This window comes from Oncorhynchus gorbuscha, linkage group LG24 (genome assembly GCF_021184085.1).
Source record: "Oncorhynchus gorbuscha isolate QuinsamMale2020 ecotype Even-year linkage group LG24, OgorEven_v1.0, whole genome shotgun sequence".
In the NCBI taxonomy this organism is placed as follows: domain Eukaryota; kingdom Metazoa; phylum Chordata; class Actinopteri; order Salmoniformes; family Salmonidae; genus Oncorhynchus; species Oncorhynchus gorbuscha.
The window spans coordinates 4797581-4815923 of NC_060196.1; the positions used below are offsets into that span (position 1 = coordinate 4797581).

Sequence of the window (18343 nt, forward strand, 5' to 3'; positions counted from 1 at the left end):
AGTACATACACTGGAATGGAAGAAAGAACTCCAGGCATCTCAAAAGTGTCAAAAACAACCCAAGAAAACATCCTCCTCCTCCAACAACAAACCGGCTGCAGAAGCGTTTGCACGTGTTCCTTGTCAATAAACTGGGAAAGACATCAGAGGAGAGGTTTAGAGAATGAACTGACAATAGACTACCCTGTTCAAAGAAACTACGGTATGTGGAAGTCAGGGTACATTTGACTGTGTGGATGAATATTGGGAAAACAATCAGCTTTCAATGGCAAATGTAAGGCCAGTAAAATGACACACAGTCATTTACCATGGAAAGGTTTACAAGCTCTTTAGTCAGGTTACTCAGCTAGTTTTTCAGAGAGGCCCTAATGAACACTCCTGGATGTAGCTTGACAGACACTCAGCCCTGTTATCCCTGGGGTGCGTCTCAAAAGGCACCCTATTCCCTATGTAGTGTGCTATTTTTGACTAGAGACCTATGGGCCCTGGTCAAATGTAGTGCACTGAATAGAAAGGGGTGCCATTTGGAATGCAATCCTGGTCTACCCAAGGCCAAAGATAACAACTGTTGCCTGGGCTGATACAAAATGAAGCTGAAGCACACTGCAAGCTAATGCATTGAGCATAAATAGGTCAGACTTCCCCCTCTGAATAATGGGGAGAAAAGTGGACTGGCTCTACCAGAGAGGGCACCACATAAACAACATGTCACAGCCATATCTAGATGGGATACAGTGCAATGTTAGGGCAAGATTTGTTGTTTGGCGTTGTTTACTGAAGCTGTGCCATAGTGTTAACTATTAGCTGAAGCTGTGTCATAGTGTTAGCTGAAGCTGTGTTAGCTGTTAGCTGTGTCTTAGTGTTAGCTGAAGCTGTGTCATAGTGTTAGCTGAAGCTGTGCCATAGTGTTATCCGTTAGCGGTGCCTTAGTGTTAGCTGTTAGCTGAAGCTGTGTCATAGTGTTAGCTGTTCGCTGACGCTTCTGCTAAAGGAGCTAGTTTCATTCCACAAAAACAATGTGCCACAGCCATCTAGAGGGCCTCAATTTAGTTGTTGTTGTTTTGAGTTGTTTACTGAAGCTGGGTTATTGTGTTAGCTAAAGCTGGGTTGAAGGAGCAAGCTAGCTAGCTGCATTACTACCTGTGTTTTAAGTGCCGACTGGCTGGCTGGCTGGCTGGCCCAAGCCTCTAAGTATGTGAGTGAGCCATCCATTTAGACCGTAAAACTGCAAATTATCCCTCCAGATGTGTGCTCCAGTTATGCCTTAAGCGATGGATTAAATGCTAATTTGCATTAGGAAGATTTACTCTGCAACGGGTATTACTTGAATTTGCATCGAGAGGAAAAAACACTTTTTGTTTTCTCCGTTTCTTTTTTTTTTAGACAAGACGGTGCTCCTGCAAGATAAATATGTTTTGTGTGCTGAAGGAGGAAACTCTCCTAGAAATCAGGAGTAGCACAAGAAGAATCATATGCATGGACACCTGAAACATGCAGGATCCTTCTACCCTCTCAATGACCTTGCCAATGAATACATTACTCAAAGAAGAAGACAACACGTATTGTGTTGAGAATAATGTATAGTAACTATTCAAAAGTAAAACTAACATAACTTCATAGGTGTCTTTTGTGGCTGGAACCATAATCTCACAGTATGGGCCACTGTAACTAACAACACAACCACCCTAGCCCCTTCTGGCTTACTAACCCAGGCAGTTTGTATATAAAACATGGCTCCTATTGAAGCCGGGACAGAAACCCACCTGCTTAACAGGGCTAAATCCAAATAAAAGCCGCCCTGTCTCCCTAACCGATTAGACTGAACCAAGCAGCTGAAACCAAGTGGCTGGTGTCAGCCGAAACAACAGCAGACAGTAAACAGGGAATGTCTGGCCTGTGCCAGGTACAGTGCAGTAAAACCAGGGCCAGGGGGTGCCAGTCCTAGGGCAGTGCACTGTAGAGAAACGTTGTGGGTCCACGGAGCCAATTGACAAGGAACACAATGGTTCTAGTGTATCCTGATCTGCCATTTTGGATCTAGGTTGGTCCAGGTTGCCCTATGACCAGGTCTTCCCCTAAAAAGACACCAGTCTATTTGGACATGGCAGCCAGGCACACTCGTAAACAAGACATGGGAACAAATATCTCTCACCATTACTGTATGGAAAATATCACTGTCAAGTAAAAAAAAAATGGTATGCACAACATGGTATGGTATGCACAACATGGTATGCACAACATGGTATGCACAACATGGTATGCACAACAATACAACAGCCTGTAACCCCAACACAGACCTTCACACAACCTGTACACAGTACCGTTGGGTCTGTTCTTCATAACAGGGGCCATTCTGGGCCAATGTCATTGTTATTAACACAAAAGCCCTGGCAATTACAGGACGATTCTCTAACCCTACCCTCCATCCCTTCCTGCAATAGGCAGCCATTTTGATTCCTGCTAAACCAGTTTACCCCTTTTTAAGTCTTGGTCACCCAATTGCGTCTGTGTCAGCTCTCCGTGTAATGTGATACAGTGTCTTTTCTATGGGCTGTCATCAGACCCCTGGAAGTCTCCGTTTACCTTGGCTGGGTCACTGTATCAGAGTTTGTCCCAAAGGTGCTACATTATCAGAGCCTGTCCCCAGGGTGCTACATTATCAGAGATTGTCCCCAGGGTGCTACATTATCAGAGATTGTCCCCAGAGTGCTACATTATCAGAGCCTGTCCCCAGGGCACTACATACATGAATTTTGTGACAAAGCCAAGCTCCCAATAGCCTGCGTCATAGCAATCTACCAGGGATTTTATGGGGTGGGTTTTTATGGGTGCAACTCAAGACCCGACAAAGCACAGAGCACACTGACTGACACAGCCGTTGTTGTTTCCCATAGACCGGGTTAGAATATAAAGAGAAGCTCTGTGTGAGAGTATGCTACTACTAATATAGGTCGATGCCATCACATAGCCACAGAGCTAGCCATTTCTTCAGATGTATTAGACATATTCTGAAGAGAACAGAGCGTATGTGTACGTGGGTGTGTGTTGACCTAGTTAATGGCCTGCCGAAGCAGAACAATTAACATTTTTTGGAAGTGTTTTCCTTAATGACATCCATTTCCGCCTATGTCAGTGAGTCGAGTCCCGTCATGTCCAGCGATGAGCTAGCTGCTAACTAGACTAAGTAAACACAGCAGTTCAGAACTTGAATACAAACTCCAATTAAACATGAATGATGAATCAGGCCATGCCCTTATTTGGTCAGTTGAGCAGATCAGAATGCAGGGAGGAAGACAATGATGCGCTGAGAAGGAGAGGAGAGAAATCCACTCAGAAAACTCAACTAAAATGTAGTATGGATCTCACTCAAAGAACTAAACTAAATGTAGTATGGATCTCACTCAAAGAAAACTAAACTAAAATGTAGTATGGATCTCACTCAAAGAACTAAACTAAATGTAGTATGGATCTCACTCAAAGAACTAAACTAAATGTAGTATGGATCTCACTCAAAGAACTAAACTAAATGTAGTATGGATCTCACTCAAAGAAAACTAAACTAAATGTAGAATGGATCTCACTCAAAGAACTAAACTAAATGTAGTATGGATCTCACTCAAAGAACTAAACTAAATGTAGTATGGATCTCACTCAAAGAAAACTAATCTAAAATGTAGTATGGATCTCACTCAAAGAACTAAACTAAATGTAGTATGGATCTCACTCAAAGAACTAAACTAAATGTAGTATGGATCTCACTCAAAGAACTAAACTAAATGTAGTATGGATCTCACTCAAAGAACTAAACTAAATGTAGTATGGATCTCACTCAAAGAAAACTAAACTAAATGTAGTATGGATCTCACTCAAAGAACTAAACTAAATGTAGTATGGATCTCACTCAAAGAAAACTAATCTAAAATGTAGTATGGATCTCACTCAAAGAACTAAACTAAATGTAGTATGGAGTACATTGCTTTTTATAGCTCGGATGAATGTGAATTATGTCCTTGTCCATCAAACCGATAGAAATCAAACATTTTCTAACTTAAAATCCATCTGGACACAATTAAGTTACCGTAATATCAAAATCGTACAATAGAATTCTGCTGTTATGAATCATAGCCTACACCAACCAACAATGAACTTAAAGGGGCACTGTGGAAGCTCATAAACAGTCGTCTATATAAATTATAGGAGCCTCAGTGTCTTGATAACTCTTTCATCAACTGGGCCTGACACTATTCTCATCCATTTCACACAGCTTTTATTGATAGAAACCAGGGCAGTCGTCATAATAATCTCATGCTTTGTGTTGCAGTGGTAGAAGTATACAGTTACATTCTCTTCATACAGTATGTAAAAGAGCTCAATGACGGACAGGGACAAGCCTCTGTATGTCAGCGATAGGTAATAAAGTCTGAGCGCACACACACACACACACACACACACACACACACACACACACACACACACACACACACACACACACACACACACACACACACACACACACACACACACACACACACACACACACACACACGCGCACACGCACACTGTACCCAGTACGGCCCACCCTGGAAATGTGGGCAAGTTTCATCAAACCCTGTTTCAAGGGTTGAAATGAGGACAGACATTCTGATCCCAACAGGGAAGGAGAAAAGTACAGTCAGGGAGAGTGGGGAAAGGAGGGAGGGAGGGACAGGGAGAGAGGGTGGAAGGTACAGGGAGGGAGGGAGGAAGGTTACAGGGAGGGAGGGCAGGACAGTGAGGGAGAGAGGGGAAAGGAGGGAGAGAGGGAGGAAGGTACAGGGAGGGAGGGCAGGACAGTGAGGGAGAGAGGGGAAAGGAGGGAGGGACAGGGAGGAAGGTACAGGGAGAGGGAGGAAGGTACAGGGAGGGAGGGAAGGAGGAAGGTACAGGGAGGGAGGGCAGGACAGTGAGGGAGAGAGGGGAAAGGAGGGAGGGAGGAAGGTACAGGGAGGGAGGGCAGGACAGTGAGGGAGAGAGGGAGGAAGGTACAGGGAGGGATGGAGGAAGGTACAGTAAGAGGGAGAGAGAGAGGGGAAAGGAGGGAGGGAGGAAGGTACATGGAGGGAGGAAGGTACAGTAAGAGGGAGAGAGAGAGAGGAGAAAGGAGGGAGGGAGGGACAGTCAGAGATTGAACGAGAGAGAAAAGGGGGGAAGGGAGAGAGGAATGTACAGTCAGAGGGAGAGAAAGAGAGGAGAAAGGAGGGAGGGAGGAAGGTACAGTAAGAGGGAGAGAGAGAGGAGAAAGGAGGGAGGGAGGAAGGTACAGTAAGAGGGAGAGAGAGAGGGGAAAGGAGGGAGGGAGGAAGGTACATGGAGGGAGGAAGGTACAGTAAGAGGGAGAGAGAGAGAGGAGAAAGGAGGGAGGGAGGGACAGTCAGAGATTGAACGAGAGAGAAAAGGGGGGAAGGGAGAGAGGAATGTACAGTCAGAGGGAGAGAAAGAGAGGAGAAAGGAGGGAGGGAGGAAGGTACAGTAAGAGGGAGAGAGAGAGAGGAGAAAGGAGGGAGGGAGGAAGGTACATGGAGGGAGGAAGGTACAGTAAGAGGGAGAGAGAGAGAGGAGAAAGGAGGGAGGGAGGGACAGTCAGAGATTGAACGAGAGAGAAAAGGGGGGAAGGGAGAGAGGAATGTACAGTCAGAGGGAGAGAAAGAGAGGAGAAAGGAGGGAGGGAGGAAGGTACAGTAAGAGGGAGAGAGAGAGAGGAGAAAGGAGGGAGGGAGGAAGGTACAGGGAGGGAGGAAGGTACAGTAAGAGGGAGAGATAGAGGAGAAAGGAGGTGAGGGAGGAAGGTACAGAGAGGGAGGAAGGTACAGTAAGAGGGAGAGAGAGAGAGGAGAAAGGAGGGAGGGACAGTCAGAGAGTGAACGAGAGAGAAAAGGGTGGAAGGGAGAGAGGAATGTACAGTCAGAGGGAGAGAAAGAGAGGAGAAAGGAGGGAGGGAGGAAGGTACAGTAAGAGGGAGAGAGAGAGGAGAAAGGAGGGAGGGAGGAAGGTACAGAGAGGGAGGAAGGTACAGTAAGAGGGAGAGAGAGAGGAGAAAGGAGGGAGGGAGGAAGGTACAGAGAGGGAGGAAGGTACAGTAAGAGGGAGAGAGAGAGAGGAGAAAGGAGGGAGGGAGGAAGGTAGAGTAAGAGGGAGAGAAAGAGAGGGAGGGACAGTCAGAGAGTGAACGAGAGAGAAAAGGGGGGGAAGGGAGAGAGGAATGTACAGTCAGAGAGTGAGAGAGAGAGGAGAAAGGAGGGAGGGAGGAAGGTACAGGGAGGGAGGAAGGTACAGTAAGAGGGAGAGAAAGAGAGGGAGGTACAGTCAGAGAGTGAACGAGAGAGAAAAGGGGGGGAAGGGAGAGAGGAATGTACAGTCAGAGAGTGAGAGAGAGAGGCGAAAGGAGGGAGGGAGGAAGGTACAGTAAGAGAGTGAATGAGAGAGAAAAGGGGGGGAAGGGAGAGAGGAATGTACAGTCAGAGAGTGAGAGAGAGGGGAGATGCAGCAACAGAGAAAGACGGGGAGGTAGGAAACTAGTAGTTACCGCTGTATGAGTATCAATTAATTAGGTCATATCCTTCCTTTCTCCTCTCATCTTTTAATGAAGAGAATCATGTTCAGTGTTTTTAACTAAGGCAGTCTTTGAATGTCATAATACAACACTTATTTCATAAGACAACTGTAATAATTATTTTATTTTAGTCCATAGCTTCAAGTAATTCTTTTTGAGCACATTTCTCTCTCTCTCTTGTAGTGATAATAATGACTGTTGTTTTTATATATCACCCCTGTGATATCTCCAGTCTATGACTAACTTCCCATCTGTTAGCTCTGTCGTTTAATAAGTCCTCTTTTATCCAGCATCATACCGCACTCAACATAAAATAGTGTGTGTGTGTAAGTCACACACTCACACAAACACAAAGGTGAGGACCCGACATACAGTAGTTCTCATGTGACCATGTGGAATTAGCAAAGACCCAGGCTTCAATGTCTTTACCTCCTCAAGGAACACCTTCCTTGCTAGGGCAGGGAAAGACACCTTGGACATGACCCCCAACACCCCTGTCTCACATTCACATCCCAAACCAGCAACTAACGTCCCTCACAGCCTCACAACCCACAATGCACCGGGGCCAGCCGTACCGAACCACACCACGAGGACGTGGATTTAATTAGATATTAGTATCCAGCCGCGTCTGAATTAATCAAATCAATGCTACTCATTAATTTAGTAGAAGAACATACAATTAAAGGGCCATTAGCGTTCTCTCAGGAGTCTGCCCTTTCATCCTGCCAGTAGAACATTGGGACTTGGCCCAGGTCCAGAGGCAAAGCGTTCTCTCAGGAGTCTGCCCTTTCATCCTGCCAGTAGAACATTGGGACTTGGCCCAGGTCCAGAGGCAAAGCGTTCTCTCAGGAGTCTGCCCTTTCATCCTGCCAGTAGAACATTGGGACTTGGCCCAGGTCCAGAGGCAAAGCGTTCTCTCAGGAGTCTGCCCTTTCATCCTGCCAGTAGAACATTGGGACTTGGCCCAGGTCCAGAGGCAAAGGAGTCTGCCCTTTCATCCTGCCAGTAGAACATTGGGACTTGGCCCAGGTCCAGAGGCAAAGCGTCTCTCAGGAGTCTGCCCTTTCATCCTGCCAGTAGAACATTGGGACTTGGCCCAGGTCCAGAGGCAAAGCGTTCTCTCAGGAGTCTGCCCTTTCATTCTGCCAGTAGAACATTGGGACATGGCCCAGGTCCAGAGGCAAAGCGTTCTCTCAGGAGTCTGCCCTTTCATCCTGCCAGTAGAACATTGGGACTTGGCCCAGGTCCAGAGGCAAAGCGTTCTCTCAGGAGTCTGCCCTTTCATCCTGCCAGTAGAACATTGGGACTTGGCCCAGGTCCAGAGGCAAAGCGTTCTCTCAGGAGTCTGCCCTTTCATCCTGCCAGTAGAACATTGGGACTTGGCCCAGGTCCAGAGGCAAAGCGTTCTCTCAGGAGTCTGCCCTTTCATCCTGCCAGTAGAACATTGGGACTTGGCCCAGGTCCAGAGGCAAAGCGTTCTCTCAGGAGTCTGCCCTTTCATCCTGCCAGTAGAACATTGGGACTTGGCCCAGGTCCAGAGGCAAAGCGTTCTCTCAGGAGTCTGCCCTTTCATCCTGCCAGTAGAACATTGGGACTTGGCCCAGGTCCAGAGGCAAAGCGTTCTCTCAGGAGTCTGCCCTTTCATCCTGCCAGTAGAACATTGGGACTTGGCCCAGGTCCAGAGGCAAAGCGTTCTCTCAGGAGTCTGCCCTTTCATCCTGCCAGTAGAACATTGGGACTTGGCCCAGGTCCAGAGGCAAAGCGTTCTCTTTTAACCGGCACTTCCTCTCCTCCGCCTGACTCGATTCTACTCCTCTTCTCCAGGCTGGTGCCATAGAAGTACAATGACCAGATGTAGTATGTGCAAAAAATAAACGTCGGCGTCACTTTAAATCAATACTCTCTTTTATCCATAAGCATAACATTTAGTGGGAGGATGATAGAGAAATATGTTTTCTTTTTGTATTTGCATGTTTGTGGTACTGATCTAGACCCAGGCACCAGGTACCTACAAGTGTACTGGGCCTTTGGGTTCATTTGGTCCCTGGCCACATTGATTTAAACACTAACACCATTTCCATGACTTAATGGTGCTTGACAGCATTTATCCTGTAAGTAGCTTGTCATTTAGGATGGCGTCTCAAGAGTTTGAAACAAAACTCTAGAGATGTCAACACACTGTAGCATAGTCCCAGTCAATGCTTAACAGGGCACTCTCTAAATAGGGTGACACAGAGATTTAGGGAATGAGCACACAAATAATCCAGCACCCAAAACTAGGTCATTTTATAGTAATATATTTTGTTCAGATAATTTATCATTTGATCATGGCTGTGTATATCTCAATTGAGGAGGTAAGGAAACCAGACTGAAAATAAGATTTTAAGCTTTTACATAGACTTTAAAGTAGTACTGTATTGTACATGGGACTGTAGGGTCCCCTACAAGCTTTAAACAGTAAATACTTCTATCGGATTCCCTACAAAACATACAGTCAAATATAATCTTATTTAAATACAGCAGGGGAAATCCTCTGCATTCAAAATGTCAATCTCTGCACCGCATACAGCTGGCCACCTGTTTCTCCCAAAGCACTGAAGCAAACTAGGCTCTGACGGAAAATAATTCTGGGCCAAGGAAATTCTTTTTTTCTCTCTTTTTTTTTTGGTCTTGTGAATTAAAGTTAAAACGCTTTCGCTCTGAGTAATCCAGACTCCTCCGACAAACAGTCATTTTTAATTAAAAACATTACCCCATATACAGAGGAAACCAAAGTTGAAGCCTGAAAAAAAATACTAACTGCACAGGGATTTCTCTTTCTACTTCGACCTGGCAGTCTCTCGATTTTCTCTCTCTCTTGCGCTCTCTCACTCTCTTGATATTCTCTCCCTCTCTCACTCTGTCTCTCTGTTTCAATCTTTCTTTCTCTTTCCCTCCTTCTCTCCCTCCTTCCCTCCCTCCCTGACTTCCAAGGCTTCAGTTGATCAAAGGAAGTTCCAGTTTCTTGCTGGTTTTTAACGGTTATGTAACTTTCTCCTGATGAAATACTGGCCTGGGAACAATACTAACCCATCCAGAGCTGAACTGGTCCATAGAATTCCTGCAATTGGACTTTTTGGGGGTTATGTGATCCTGGCAGGAAGTCAATCCAACTCACACTGCGGCAACGCTTGGCTACTTGGAACGATTGTAAACACCCTAATAAAATGTAATTAATAGGTACCATATACATTGTTTACTGAGTAAAACTGAGTCCAAAAAACTTTGATTAATCACATAAGAACAAGCAACCTCAGCACAGGAATATAACTAAATAAAGCAATATTTCTTAACCACAAGCATATGGGTCTTCTGCAGTGCAGTTTTGATTGAACCTCTCATCTTGTTTCCCTGAGAACTGCAGGACTCTGGCTAGTCTTCCCCGGTGCGTGTTTGATTGAACCTCTCCTCTTGTTTCCCTGAGAACTGTTTCCCTGAGAACAGCAGGACTCTGGCTAGTCTTCCCCGGTGCGTGTTTGATTGAACCTCTCATCTTGTTTCCCTGAGAACAGCAGGACTCTGGCTAGTCTTCCCCGGTGCGTGTTTGATTGAACCTCTCATTTTGTTTCCCTGAGAACAGCAGGACTCTGGCGTTGAACCTTTGTTTGAAACAGCAGGACTCTCCTTCCCCGGTCTTGTTTCCCTGAGAACAGCAGGACTCTGGCTAGTCTTCCCCGGTGCGTGTTTGACTGAACCTCTCCTGTGAGGAGCCAAGTGTATAGTTTTATAGAGAGGGGCAGTTTCAGTGCTGTGTCTGTATCTGGGTCTCTGCCATACGGCCAGGCCAGGCCCCACCTCTGACTGTCATCCTGCCTGACATTAGGGGGTTAAGCTGTATCTCATTAGGCCTAGGGTGGCAGTGATTCCGTCAACATCACTTGAAGCGCTGGCTCCCACCATAGGGGAAGAAGACAGGTTGTCTCCAAGGTAACGGCCAGATCATTTGGCAGGAACTGCATGCCTTGTTATCCCACAGAAACCCACAGATACTGTAGGCAGCGCAGCTGGCACACACGCACACACACACACACACACACACACACACACACACACACACACACACACACACACACACACACACACACACACACACACACACACACACACACACACACACACACACACACACACACACACACACACACACACACACACACACACACACACACACACACACCAATAAACGTGTGCAGAGACAAACACACGTTTAGTACCTCCACTGCACATAGACATCAGCTCTCTCTCTGCCAATCAAACATCCGGCTATTCCTCTGTGTCCAGTATTGATTTAAAACACAATGAATCCAGGGGCGGGCCAACCGTTTAGGAAAAACCATTGAGTTAATTTGCTGCTCGTACCCTAGTAGGGATAATCATTCTCACTGTTGAAAGAGAAATTGATTTCTGTTAATCATGAGCCAGCGTTATTCAAATCAGTTGGGGGGGTCAAACCAGGCCAGATATCTTGAAAGAGGGGGTTAGAGAGGGGTATACAAGCAGAGTCAATTATTTAGGTCATAAAGGGCAGTAGAAAATAGTTTTTTGGGGGGGGTTGTTACAGTCAATGACATGAGTTTGCATATAACCATAGAAATCGAACTGACAGAATGGCATGTAAATCTAACTCATTCCCACCTGATCTCAACTAAGTCTGGGCCCATATTCACAAAGAGTCTTTAGATTAGGAGTGCCGATCTAGGATCAGTTACAACTTTTAGTTCATAATGAATAACATTTTATGAACATTTTATAACCTGACCCTAGATCAGCACTCCTACTGTAAAAACACTCTGTGAATACATGCCCTAACCCCCTGTCACATACTCTACTGTACTTCCTGAATGCCAAAAGTGGACTGACCATTCCATAGCCAAGTATCGCAAGAATAGCCCTGATCAGACAGCCAGAACAACTGGATGAATTGTAGCATGGTCTATCGATAGGAGGTCAATGGGACAGGGACTAACCTCTTGGACCAACATAACAGCCTCAGGACAAAGGCTGACATGACCATTGCCCCATTTTGGTGCTATTTTGAGTGAGACTGGATAATTGTTTTAGATCTGTTTGTGAGTGCGTTCAAATGAAGTGGTTGGGGAGAGAGAGAAATCATTAGTTGCTGATGCTATGTATTGGCCATTGAGAGGCTTTGAAGTCACTGGTCGGCCATATTGGCACTTCCCCCAGTAGGAGCAGTCCTCCATAGGAATGAATGGAATTCTACAGTATTTCAATTAAATGTTTTAATGACAAATTTACATGTATTGGATTATATTTTGCTATAGTGGGGAAAGTAACATTAGTAAGCTAAAAAATATATACTAAAGGAAAATTGATTATATATATTTTTTTTGTAATGTTTAGCTCACATAATATATTTTAAGATTATGCATTAAGGTGTCTGTAATATAATACATGTGGCAAAATTAATGTAGACATTAATAAATGCATTTCTAAAGCTTCCAAAATATTTTTTACAATGTAAGGGAGTGCTAAAATGGAGGCACGGTGGTTTATACCACCATTAATAAACATCCCCTCTGTGAAATGAACAAAAATGAAGAAATATATCACACCCAAAACAAATCCCAAACTCTCCAAATACCAGAGCCATAATCATTTCTTCACATCTTTAAATTAACTGTAAACAAACTCCTTCTGCAAGGAAGGAATTCCTTATTTAACTCCTTCACATACTGACAATTGCAACAAAGTTGGATAATTTTTTCCAATTTCCTGGTTGGTTTCATAGCTGTGATACTTTTGTTTTATTCATCCTGGATCTTAATATCATAATGCTGTATTTAGCTTCACACTCAACTGGGACATCAGATAAACTGTCCGAACAACAACTGTGTCAAAGTTAGACGTTGCCATATTTGCCTGTGCAGAACAAAACGTTTTTCTGCATGTTTGTTTTTGTTTGGTGGCAGAGGCTCTGCCCTGCAAGGCGACCGTTTGTTTCCTACATCTGGCAACAAAAGCATGTGATCAATCGATTCATAATACTTTATGACGTCGCCACATAATGGCCAGCCCAGGCTCGTAAAAATATATTTGCATTACACAAGGTCCCTTCAGGACCTCTCAATAACAGTACAATAAATGGTGTTTTTGTCCATACACATAGCTCTGATAAGAGCATCAACTTTAGCCTCTGTTACACTGCTGCCCTGGCCCTATTTTCTACTGTATGTTGCGATGTTGCTATCTGGACCCCGTCTCTTAGTTCCTGTTCTCCCAGCCAAGCCAACATCCCGCTACTTTTCCCTTTCCCAAGCCTTGTTGTTATTAGTATATTGGTAGTCCCCAACTCGGAGAAAACGCCCTTCTTTAACCTCTGTCCTGAGCAACATGGTCTTTAAGTCAGACACATTGTCCCCTTCATTCATCCTGTCACACTGTAGTAAACAGACTCAGTTCAACCCGAAAGTTATATAGCAGGGAGCATCTCTCTGCACATGAGAGCCCTTGGATTATACCACTGGGTGTGCTTTGTGCAGATGCTGTGGACAGTCCATCATGTCTTATAACAAGTCTAAAGTAACATAAAGTAACAAGTCTAAAGTAATAACAGTTTCTGAGCCAGCACTCTTACTGTACTGGAGTTGTGCAGCAGCACTACAATCCCACAATGCTGTTTGTTTTCTGCTTCAACTTTTCTATATTGAAAGTAACAAACATTTCTGAGCCAGCCAGCCGCACTTACTGTGCTGGAGTTGTGCAGCAGCACTAGAGTACCCACAATGCAGTTTGTTTTTGTCCATACATCGATTTCTTTCTTACCTTGACATGCTGTCTGGCATGCAGCCGTGACCTGGATAGCCCTCTCCTCTTGGACCCTGCGACATGCCGGGCCGAGATTTCCACGACTCCATTAACGCGGTAACAGGCGAAATTAGATTCAACAAGGGGTTCGTCCCGTGATCCCTTGGGTCGTGCCGTGAGAAAGACATTGTCCCCTGCGCTCCGATCTGGTAGTGAAACGAGTGTCCGCCTGAATTAACACCCACAATGGCCGAGGTGGGCACAACGTTGTTGTTGTTCTCTTGGTAGTAGCTGCCATCGTTGTTCTCTTGTTTGACTTTAGACAGGAGGTTGTGGGGGAACACGCCGGCTTCGTAACTGCCATTCATCTCCGTGCCCGGAGGTCCCAAGATCCCAGAGAGACTGTATTCGTCAATGTTGTCCCTCAGAGACAAGTAGGTAATCTCGGACGGACCTGACTGGAAGAGACCCATAGAGTGTTGCTGCTGCTGCTCAGTGTAGCACTGAGGATTCATGCATCCGCCGCAATCTTTGTTTGGCTCACTTTTTATCTGTGTGATGAAAGGTGAGCCATTGCCGGGGCAGCCGGTGGCCTGGTTACACTTTGTGTTGTTGCTACCATTACCCAGACACATGCTCCTATAGTCCGTGTCGGGTTCATTCTTGATGAACTTTACCATACCCATGTGGTCCAGGCCTACGTTGAACATCTCCCCGTCCACGCTCTCCACCTTCGGGAACTCAAACCCCTTGAAGTCCTGCTGGTCTCTTCGTCCCTCAGGACTGTTGGAGTCATTCTGGACCAGGCCCAGTTCACTAGCAGGGCTGGACACAGCAAAACCACCCCCACCGCCAGAGGGGTTCCTGGGGCTCGAGGACATTGCCATGGGGCCCCCGGAGGTCGGACTGGAGATAGACGATGAAGCCCTCATGTTGTTGGTGCTGCCAGTGGGACTGGAGACAGACGATGACCTCATGTTGGTAGAGGTGCTGCATGACGGTGGGGAGAGCACGCTGCTCATGCTTTGAGGGCTGGAGATGGGCGAGCGCATCACGTTGAGGGGGCTGGTGAGTGGAGGCGACCCCACCGTGCTGGAGCCTGCCGGGCTGCAGGTGGCCGAGTTCCTTCTGTGGACGTGGTTGTGGGCCAGAGCTGGTCCGGCAGCGCTATGCTGGTTGACGGGGTTACTCATGGTTGTACAGGCGAACGGCCCCCCAAAGCAGGTGGGGCTGGTGGTGGACGAAACTAGGTTGTTGCTGCCCCCGGGGCTGGAGATGGAGCTGGGCGCCTGGGGGCTGCAGGACAGAGACAAGCCCAGGACGGCTGACCCTGATGGGGTTCCAGATGAGCAGCAATCCCCTGGGGTGGAGCTAGGCTGCTTCTGGAACCCTGTAGAAGGGGACATCAACTTGGGGCTCCCCCCGGACGCAGCACACTGGCTGTCCTCGAGACAGGGGCGCCCGCAAACTCCCGCTGGGTACATCTTCCCCGGACTACAATGACCCCCCTGTTGGCCGAAGCCGCCAAAGTCTGTGGCCTCCCTGGCCACGTTCATATACAAGCCCATGGACTCAGCCACAGTTTTGGACAGCTCCTTGGAGTCCATCATCTCTGGCTTCCTCCCATGGAGGGAACTGTTAAAGAGGGGTAGAACAAAAGGCTGGTGTTGGTTCGGGGTCAGTTTGAGAGTAGGCTGCTGCTCTGGCTTCTTCTTCTCTTCGTTGTTATTGTTACTCTCCTTGCTGTCGGCTGTGTTGCTGCTGGGGGAGCAGCTGACATTGACGATGTCCATCAGGACATCACTGTTGCTGTTCAGGTTCAGGCTGTCGGCCTCCTCGGCTCCGCTGCAGCAGTAGTCCATGGCACTGCTGGGGACATGGGACCATCTGTTCTTCTCTGTGTCCGTGGATCCTTCGAAGAAACTTGGGTATTTCTTGGTCTCCATCGCTGGGTCATTGATTTACCTGCAGGTTGTAGGAATACATTAATTTGATGAATGCTGTTTAAATATGAATTCAAAGTGGTAGGGTATTCTTTATGCATTATTCACATAGCATGCAAAAGCCCGCTGGAATCTCACATTGCCGAAGCTGGGGGGGGATCATAGAACGATTTGTGTGGTCATGTCTGAGTAATACTCGTTCTATGACTCAATTCCCCATCACACCTTATCATACATTGCAAGTTACTTCTTATAATGCATTTCTTTAGATGTAGGACATGATACCTTCTGGTTTGCAGGATTAATTGCACTAACTGTACTATTAAATCGCCAAGTCAGTACAGTTTGATTTTAAAAAAAATACATGACGTAGTTTTATAGTTTTCATTTCCTCCTCTTGGGCACTTCCATTGGATAGAGACAGAGACAGCGTCACATAAACTTTCATCACGGATTGGTCCGACGATGCTGTCAATCCCCTATTGTTTTTTCAGACACAACATAGCTGCGACATAACTTGAAAATGGTATCTATCTTTGAGCGTCTTCTGGAAAACATATAACAACTTTCTAGAGTAATTCAATGCGCAATATTGACTCAATCTGTCACATTTAGCCCTTTATATTATGCGTATTGTAATGTTGTTTTTCCTAAACTTATGCCCTGATAAACTTATGTTTTAGCCTACTGTCAAAGAGAAGGAATAAAGAAAAACACTGATATTTTGATGAGGTGACCTAATTACGGGTTAGGCTATACTAAATGAGAAAGCTTATGAGATAGGATAGTTGTCGACGCACAAACTGCAAAAACTACATGCCAGGTCGTAACGACAGATGAAGGCTATGCAATATTTGGGGGGGCAATCTGATCCACCAAAATGCACATCACAGGTTTGACATTGATGGCAACTGATCGAAGAGTGTGCAAAACTATTTCAAAAGTGCATTAATAGTTAGCAAACGGTCATTTCAGACATCTCAGTTCTGCAATGACAGCAGAGCAAGCCGTACTCTTATCCATTATTATTATTATTGTAAAGAATGATTATCTGATGGAAATGTCACTGGAGACAAAGTTCAAGTTGTTATTAACTGATCTTTGAAAAGTCATAAACAACAGATTTTAAGTTTAGATAACATAATAAATAAATGCGCCCAATAGCCTGCTGGGCGCAAATAAGTCCAATTATTATTATTATTATTATTATTAGGCTATTTTTATTGTTTAAAGAGAAAGAGAGCAGCCTTTAATTGTATTTATAGCCTATACTGTAGGTCACAATCTGTCCGAGCGGTCCCTCAGGATATAGTTCAAAGTTAAAGATTTCCTGGGGATAATTCAGGTGACAATTAAAGTGATGTACATTTCGTTTAGGGAGTTGACATATTCATCTAAGTATTATAATAACCACAAGTATTTTACCTACCTCGAGCTATATCATTCTGCGCCCTTACCTTAATTACGACATTCAGATTTGTCAAGTGGCTGTGTTGCTGGGCGGCAATAATCCAGAAGAGAGAATAGAGACACGAAACCAAGCCTGTACCTTATTTCTTCTTCTTTACAATATCCCCCACTTCAGCTTTTCTGCATTTTCTCTTTCCATACATGTAGTTTCAGTTCTGACAGCTCAACGCACAGAACAGTAGGCTAGAACTCTGCTGAGCTGCGTAGCCTATATCACTCGTAATCCTCGACATCAAGACGCTGCTTGGACACACCGATCGAGAGCGACATATAGATCGGACGCATCAGGTATTCTCACATTCGGACCATAATTCCGCAGATTTATGATTTTCTAGCCCTTCGATAGAATGACTGATAAAAACAGCGAAGGAGTCAGACAGACTTGCAGTGCGACGTCATTCTGTGCACATGAACCCTCCTTCTGTAACGAGTGCAATACAAACTCTGAAGGGGCGGCAGGGACGAGAGAGGGGAGGGAGGGAGGGGAGTGCGTTCGGTCGCAGGCTCCTGAGCACAGGTACGCTATTGCGCTGGAAATAGGGTACCTTTACATTTGAAGTATGGTTGAGTTTCTCCGTTTTAATACTTAATACTCAAAATTATTTTTGTATAGGAGGAGACTCTCATGAGCAAAACAAAAAAAATGATAGTGTAGAACAGAATAATACATTGCAGTGGGCTATAAATACGACATTTACTAATAGGCCTAAATTCAACATGAATAAAATACACAGTAGGCCTATTGATGTTGCAAAAAAAACAGGTATATTATGCATAGTATGCATCGTTTACCACTTTGAAATCTCAGTATTGCTCTTTGACAATGGCACTGTGCTTTGCAAGGCTGACATTTTGCACATGTATCTGTAATAATGTGCTGGTGTGAGGTTATACTAACTGTATGCCAACTTGTTGTTTGAGTACTAGACAAAAACACCCACAGACCCTGAAGTGGATATATGTTAATAGATGTCTGACATATAGGGCATAAGTCTAATGAGACTGTTACATCTTCCCCCTTGGCAGAAACTGGCTACATAATCTATCAACCTTTCTTAGTCAGAGATAGGTTATGAAGATAAAAGCATCAACAACAGTAAGTGTTTAGTGCCTATGAATCATAAATAAGCATCAAATGATCCTTAATGATGATATGTAGTGGGCATAATACATGATAATACACAAGTCTTGTTCAGATGATGAAAAAACATTCTGCTGTGTAGTGTTAGCAGAGTGAAATCAAAACAGGATGTTGGTGCTTTTCCTCTGACTACATCCTTTGATCTTAGATAGGAGCGACTAATAACCCATAATATATCAATACTAGCACACTGGACACGTCACTAAGTCATAGAGGTGAATTCAGTGATTTCTCTCGGCTTTATAGCCTATATACATACAGTGGAGAGATACAGTGGAGCTCAGTTTTAATACAGTATTGCAACATGTTATGACTGGAGAAATTGTGTCCACAGGATGGCGCTATATTTCAGTTTCTGATCTGGCATTCCAAATCGTATTAAATCAAATAAAA

General features: G+C 45.1%; 1 protein-coding gene across 4 annotated transcripts in view; it reads right to left on the reverse strand.

Annotated features, from left to right (window-relative positions):
• Window positions 1-17238, reverse strand: part of LOC124012602 (mineralocorticoid receptor-like) — a 112517-nt gene extending 95279 nt beyond the window's left edge. For 2 of the 4 annotated variants that reach the window (XM_046326405.1, XM_046326403.1), the window contains exons 1-2: window positions 16889-17238; window positions 13415-15361 (exon numbers count right to left, since the gene is read on the reverse strand). In XM_046326405.1, coding sequence (XP_046182361.1) covers window positions 13415-15342 — 1928 coding nt within the window. In that variant the 5' untranslated portion in view covers window positions 15343-15361; window positions 16889-17238. Of the gene's footprint in view, window positions 1-13414; window positions 15362-16796 lie in introns of all 4 variants that reach the window. The other 2 variants (XM_046326404.1, XM_046326402.1) reach the window with 1 other exon arrangement.
• Between the last annotated feature and the right edge of the window lie 1105 nt (window positions 17239-18343).